This window comes from Alosa pseudoharengus, unplaced genomic scaffold (genome assembly GCF_046254945.1).
Source record: "Alosa pseudoharengus isolate Yale_2024_CS ecotype anadromous, Long Island Sound unplaced genomic scaffold, YU_APseudo_1.1 YU_APseudo_1.1_scf_7, whole genome shotgun sequence".
Classification (NCBI taxonomy): Eukaryota; Metazoa; Chordata; class Actinopteri; order Clupeiformes; family Clupeidae; genus Alosa; species Alosa pseudoharengus.
Window position 1 is genome coordinate 2028449 of NW_027468859.1, and position 7500 is coordinate 2035948.

The 7500-nt window shown below is 43.2% G+C and overlaps 1 protein-coding gene across 1 annotated transcript in view; it reads right to left on the bottom strand.

Annotated features, from left to right (window-relative positions):
- The window catches only part of LOC143110004 (N-lysine methyltransferase SMYD2-like), a 37180-nt gene that overhangs the window by 4028 nt on the left and 25652 nt on the right, over nt 1-7500 (bottom strand). The window contains exons 7-10 of the mRNA XM_076272822.1: nt 6212-6314; nt 5363-5473; nt 4776-4897; nt 3238-3334 (exon numbers count right to left, since the gene is read on the bottom strand). Of these exons, the coding sequence (XP_076128937.1) occupies nt 3238-3334; nt 4776-4897; nt 5363-5473; nt 6212-6314 (433 nt within the window). The remainder of the gene's footprint in view (nt 1-3237; nt 3335-4775; nt 4898-5362; nt 5474-6211; nt 6315-7500) is intronic.

Consider the following 7500-nt stretch of genomic DNA (forward strand, 5'->3'; position numbering starts at 1 on the left):
AAGCGGATGGACATCCCGACACTCTTTCATACATGAAACTTAATAGTGACCCAATGCCATTGATAGCCAACCGGTATGCTGCTCCAAACGAAAAGTATAGGCCTATGTCTCACAGTAAAACGCAAGAAATGAAGGTCTATAGCTGACTCGAATAGGCTACAAGCCATGGTCCAAATAAAGGTGCTGTGCTTTGCCCAGCATGAATTCAGGATTCACGATAGTCTGTCCCCTAAACATTCCTCACCCGTTATCTGGACATGCATGAAAACATTTGAAAACAAAACTCACTGCCATGTAATATTTGATCGCTGTTTTGCTACTAATTATCTTTCACGTAATGCATACGCACAGAAAGTGAAAGTAGGCCTACTATGCGCTCCGTGTCTGTAGCTGTCTGTTCACGTCCGCAATCGATTGTAACGTTCCTCAAATGGAGAACACATCCATGTTCTCTCACGTTATATTATAGGCTTGCAGAGTGCGACTTACCCCACCATAATTGGGGGGTACTGCTCCTTCACTTCTTCTATAACCATCATGGTCCAATACTATATCAATCCCCATCGTGATCGCCAAGTGCAACAAGTGCAACACACACAAGGTCTAAACATGCGACAAACTGATAATCAGTACTAGGCTACAGAACATCTCATCGTTCTTATATATCCTGTCGTCTCCCTGCGGCCTGCTCACGGCTTTCATCCTGTGCCTCTCCTGTCTGCTGAGCACCCCTTTCATTAACACATATGAACAGTGTATAAAACCTAACTGCACCTACACTTTTAATGTAATTGTTTGTAGATCTTAGTGTTAATATTTCCTGCTTACTCTTTTAGCACCAACAAGTGGCAGATGTCTGTGTGCCCTTTCCTTCTGCTCATAGTGTCTCTTTGAATAAAATAAAATCCTGGTTTCATTAAGATAGTATCAGGGTTCTCAGATTAAACTACATTTATCAAGCTAAAAATATGAAATAATAGAATGTAAAAACAATACCAACCAGTTAAAACAAATTCAAATACTAGCATACTATTTAGCCTAGGCTACTTGGGCCTTTTTATGTTTCCACAGGTTTCACTGATGTTATAAAAAAGGTAATAAAAACACAGGATCTGTGCCAAACTGATTTCAAAAGGGCACAATAATTTATTCAAAATAAAATGAGAATAATCACATAGGCTATGGAGTTCATCTCGTTGGAAATGACAATTGATTTTACCTCAACACAATGAAAAGCTTGATTTAAATAGAGAATTAGCCTATCTTGCTAACCTTGGTCTAACCAAGGTCCACTTTACTAGCCTCAGTGGGTAAGTAGCCATTAATTCAATGTATGAAGACGTGACATGAGCTATGAAAGAACAAAACACGTTTATAAATGAAGGTTGTAAAATAACAAATTTTCAACAAGCTAGACGTTAGCTAGCAACTTACATTTACCCATGCACGTCAGCAGATAGGGGTCCACAATAGGGGTTTCTGAAATCGCTTTACATTAAAATGTTCCTACGATAAAAATAGGAGTTGACTTGTAGGCCTATTCAAACTTTAATGATATTTTTTCACAATATCAGAAAAATTATCTGACCCCCCCAAAACTGATATTTCTGTACCCCCTGTAATTCGAACTATGCTGTCATGCTTCTGTGTTTGCGGTTCCTGATCGCTAAACGTTTGTGTTCCTTTCCTGTCGATAGTGGTTGATGTAGAAGCACGTAATAGGCTATAATAATTTGACTTTAGCGGTGACAAAACCTGCTGAGAGAGAGAGAGAGCAAAGAGAGAGAGGCACCCCCAAAGTGGTCCTGCGCGCGCGCGTGTGTGTGTCTCTGCATGGGGTTCAATTGAAGTCAGAGTTGGTCCGCTTTCAGGCCGCTCCATTATTAGATTAACGTCAGACAGCGCTGTAAAATGTGTGGGAATTTCTCGCATTATGATGGCTAGCGTTGCAGGACTTTTATTAGTATGCTCAATTCTTAGTAATAATTTATGCGCAATCCCGCACTGAAATTTAGGCCCTGGTTTTAAATGCGCATCTTTTTTTCTCTCGCTCTCTCTGCGAGCATTTGTTCTGCTGCCAGCTTGTGCCAATACGCTATATCGTCCAAAATGCTTGATTGCATTAGCCTAGAAATCTAGACGCGCCCCTAGCGGCAGCAAATTACATTTGCTGCCAGGGCTAGTCTAGCAACTCTCCGTTGACTTGTGAGCTCTAGAAATCGAAACTAAATCTTTAGTTTGTTGGGCTTAACATAATGATTGATGGCAGAGTTGCAACGTTTTGGCTTGAATTCCCTGCTACTTCAAAACAAATATCCTATTGCGTCCTATTGCGTGCAGAGGGAATTTGAAAGACAACTGATTATCCCGCCCCTCGGACTGAGCACTGCCAACGGTGAGTGCTCAGACCCTACATTATAATATGGGTCTGGCTCGCCAGGCTATGATTGCATTGCATTCTCCACATTTTTAGCTAAATTTTCATGTACCATATAAGCATTTTTGTTCAGTGAATCTTTTGTAAATTGCTTTACAATTACCGTCGGGCCTATATGCCTATTGCCTGGCTTGCCTCATCTTCGGTCACGTCCTTTTAAAACTGTCTTTTTCTCTATCGTGAGCATTTAATCTGCTGCCAGCTTGTGACTCCACATCGCCCAAAATGCTTGATTGCATTGCATTCTCCACATTTTTAGCAAAATTTTTATGTATCATATCAGCATTTTTGTTCAGTGAATCTTTTGTAAATTGCTTTACAATTACCGTGGGGCCTATAGGCCTATCGCCTGGCTTGCTTCAGTCACGTCTAAAACTGCATCTTTTTCTCTATCGTGAGCATTTAATCTGCTGCCAGCCTGTGACTCCACATCGCCCACAATGCTTGATTGCATTGTATTCTCCACATTTTAAATACATTTTGGTGTACCACATGGTATTTTCTTTCAGTGAATCTTTTGCTTTGCAATGACCTTCCTGCCCTCCTCTTGGCTGCCTTCACTCCTTCGTCTTCATTAACATTAATCTTTTTGGCCTCAATAATCCAGTTACATAGTCTCTGTTTTTGGTTTTGGATTTTGTGAAATACATTTCTAAATAAATGCGACTTATAGTCCGGTGCGACTTATATATGTTTTTTTCCTGTTCATGACGCATTTTTTGACTAATGCGACTTATACTCAGGAGCGACTTATAGTCCGGAAAATACGGTACTTATCACACACACACACACACACTGACCTGGTACATCATGTGGAGCATGTAGACGTTGGAGTCGTCAAACACAGCGCCCATACGCTCTAAACTCATCTCACACATCTGGAGCAGCTCTGATGGGTGTGTGTACTGAGTCAAGGACAAACACACGCACACACACACACATATAAAGTACATATATACACACAAACAAACACACACACACATATAAATAAATACACACACACACACACACACACATAAACACACACAGGGGTGTAGTGGTAAAAAAAAAGGTGGGTAAAAAAAGAGGTGGGTAAACTACTCATTCTGTGATCAGGCACACCACAGTATACCGGTGTGTATCCTGACTACATCGCTATAGGCTACCATTTGATGAGTTTACATGACATGCGCTATATGGTGCCATTTGATGAGTTTACATGACATGCGTTATAGGCTACCATTTGATGAGTTTACATGACATGCGCTATATGGTGCCATTTGATGAGTTTACATGACATGCGCTATATGGTGCCATTTGATGGTACCAAGGGTATCACTGAGTGCTCCCTCATAGGCCACACAATCGCTATTCAATACTATGTACATTAAAAAAAGTTCATTGTTAACTCCAGAAGGAATAAATATGGTTGAAGTCTATGAAGTTTATTAAATCACAATAAAGAGTGAACAAAAATGTCAGGATGTAGTCAGTATGTTAGAATGGCCTAATCACCATAAAAAGTAAGAAATATTAACTCTTACAGACAAACTACCTATAATGAAATAATATACTGTATAGCAATTTATTTAGCATGCAGGACTAGGAGTCCAGGCTGAATGCTATAGCCTACCTACACCTTTAAGTTTACTGACCTAATCTGTACACGTCTCTGTGCCAGTAGCATTTGAAAAGAGGAAAGGGGAGGGGGGACTCCCCCTCTATCATTTCATATGGAGCCTGTCAGAGTAAACTTGCCCAGTTATTTCTCTTTAGGGCTTTTATTATGCCTGGGATGTGAAGTCATGTAGCATCATCCACAGTTAGTCTACATGGCATGTGGTGTGAAGTCATGTAGCATCATCCACAGTTAGTCTACATGACATGTGGTGTTTACATGTCATGTGGTGTGACTAATCTTTCCTGCTTCCTGCTAACTGCCACAAGACGATTGGTTACTGACACCATAATGCAGCGCAATACATTAATCTAAGTTCATTCGCAATATGGATTATGGTGTTGCGCAGGCCACGTTCAGCAATATGAAACTATAGACAATTGTAAAATTACATTAATTTAGAATTGTTTTTGAACAATATGCTATGTAAAGATGGATAAATGCAATTTAGAGGTTAATTTTAGAGCGTTAACACTATTTCCGAATTTCAGGAGGTGTGTAAACGGTGTTTAGATATGTTTAGCCTTCACTGCATCCCTGTACACACACAAACACATACACACACACATGTACAATTGTCCATATGCATCAAACTCATCTCATTCATCTGAAGCAGCTCTAACACACACACACACACACACACACACACACACACACACACACACACACAGTGTAAGGATATCGCTCTGGTGCTTGGCCTTGCGGAACTCCTGCATGATGTTGCGGGCGTAGCGTAGCGTGTCCCTCACTTCCTCTGGGGGCGGAGCTTCACTCAGCTTCCTCAGACGCAGCTTCTGCTTGTCCTGATGGAGAAACAACACACATCACTGACACACATCACTGACACACATCACTGACACAGACTCATCACCACTGACACACATCACTGACACACACCACTGGCACACACCACTGACACACACCACTGACACACACCACTGACACAGACTCATCTCCACTGACACACATCACTGACACGCATCACTGACACACATCACTGACACGGACTCATGAACACTGACAGACTCATTAACACTGACACACATCACTGACACGGACTCATTAACACTGACACACATCACTGACATGGACTCATGAACACTGACACGCATCACTGACACGGACTCATTAACTGACACTAATGTTTTGTTGATGGTTAATTGAATAAATGGTACAAAACACACATCATGGCCAAAGAGTGGACACACACACACACAATCACACACACACACACACACACAATCACACACACACACACACACACCCACCTTGGCCCTGGAGGAGCACTCTTTGCAGTTGCAGGTGAAGAAGTAGGCATCTCTGAGTCGCTCATTTCTGTCATCCGTTGGGTACAGGAGGTCAATGTAGCTCGTCAGAATCTGCACACACACACGCACGCACACACGCGCGCGCACACACACACACACACACAATTGCAGAAAGATGATTTTTTGCTGAATTAATTTAACAGAGCTGCAGGTCATGTCACACATAAGTAAACACACAAACACACTCACACCACACAACACATACACACATTGATTAAAACACACACACACATACACACACTCCCACACACACTCATAGAACACAACACATTACACACATTGGTTAAAACACACACACGCACATACACACATACACACACACAAACACACACTCACACAACACAACACATACACACATTGGTTAAAACACACACACACCCACACACACAAACACACACTCACACCACACAACACAACACATACACACATTGGTTAAAACACAAACACACACACACCCACACACACACACTCTCTCTATATCAAACACACACACACACACACACTCTCTCTATATCACACACACACTCTCTATATATATATATCAAACACAAACACACACAACCTCTCTCTCTATATAAAACACACACACACACACACACTCACACACACACACACACACACACACCCTTAACTCGTGTCCAGACTTCATGTATTGCATGTACATACTTTGTCAAACATACTGAACCACCCCAACCCCATATACACAGACACAAACACTCAAACACTCCATCAAACACACACACACACACACACACACACACACATACACACACACACACACACACACACCTCGTCTCCAGGCTTCATGTCCTGCACGGCGCGTATCTCGGCCAGCGGCCCCTTATAGGTCACAATCACATTAGGACAACAGCTGTGGTTCATCAGCGCCACGCTGGGGGGGGGGGGGCACAGAGGGGTGAAGATATGATATCAGTGAGGAAAGGAATGGAAGAGCAGGTGCACAACAGAAAGAGAGAGAGGGAGAGAGAGAGGGAGGGAGAGAGAGAGAGAAGGATTTAGAGAGAGGGAGGGAGAGAGAGAGAAGGATTTAGATAGAGGGAGGGAGAGAGAGAGAGGGAGAGAGAGAAGGATTTAGATAGAGGGAGGGAGAGAGAGGGAGAGAGAGAAGGATTTAGAGAGAGGGAGGGAGAGAGAGAGAGAAGGATTTAGAGAGAGGGAGGGAGAGAGAGAGAAGGATTTAGATAGAGGGAGGGAGAGAGAGAGATAAGGATTTAGAGAGAGGGAGGGAGAGAGGGAGAGAGAGAAGGATTTAGAGAGAGGGAGGGAGAGAGAGAGAGAAGGATTTAGAGAGAGGGAGGGAGAGAGGGAGAGAGAGAAGGATTTAGAGAGAGGGAGGGAGAGAGAGAGAGAAGGATTTATAGAGAGGGAGGGAGAGAGAGAAGGATTTAGAGAGAGGGAGGGAGAGAGGGAGAGAAAGAAGGATTTAGATAGAGGGAGGGAGAGAGAGAGAGAAGGATTTAGAGAGAGGGAGGGAGAGAGGGAGAGAGAGAAGGATTTAGAGAGAGGGAGGGAGAGAGGGAGAGAGAGAATGATTTAGAGAGAGGGAGGGAGAGAGAGAGAGAAGGATTTAGAGAGAGGGAGGGAGAGAGGGAGAGAGAGAAGGATTTAGAGAGAGGGAGGGAGAGAGAGAGAGAAGGATTTAGAGAGAGGGAGGGAGAGAGGGAGAGAGAGAAGGATTTAGAGAGGGAGGGAGAGAGAGAAGGATTTAGAGAGAGGGAGGGAGAGAGAGAGAGAAGGATTTAGAGAGAGGGAGGGAGAGAGAGAGAAGGATTTAGAGAGAGGGAGGGAGAGAGGGAGAGAGAGAAGGATTTAGATAGAGGGAGGGAGAAAGAGAGAGAAGGATTTAGATAGAGGGAGGGAGAGAGAGAGGGAGAGAGAGAAGGATTTAGAGAGAGGGAGGGAGAGAGAGAGAGAAGGATTTAGAGAGAGGGAGGGAGAGAGGGAGAGAGAGGAGGATTTAGAGAGAGGGAGGGAGAGAGAGAGAGAAGGATTTAGATAGAGGGAGGGAGAGAGAGAGGGAGAGAGAGAAGGATTTAGAAAGAGGGAGGGAGAGAGAG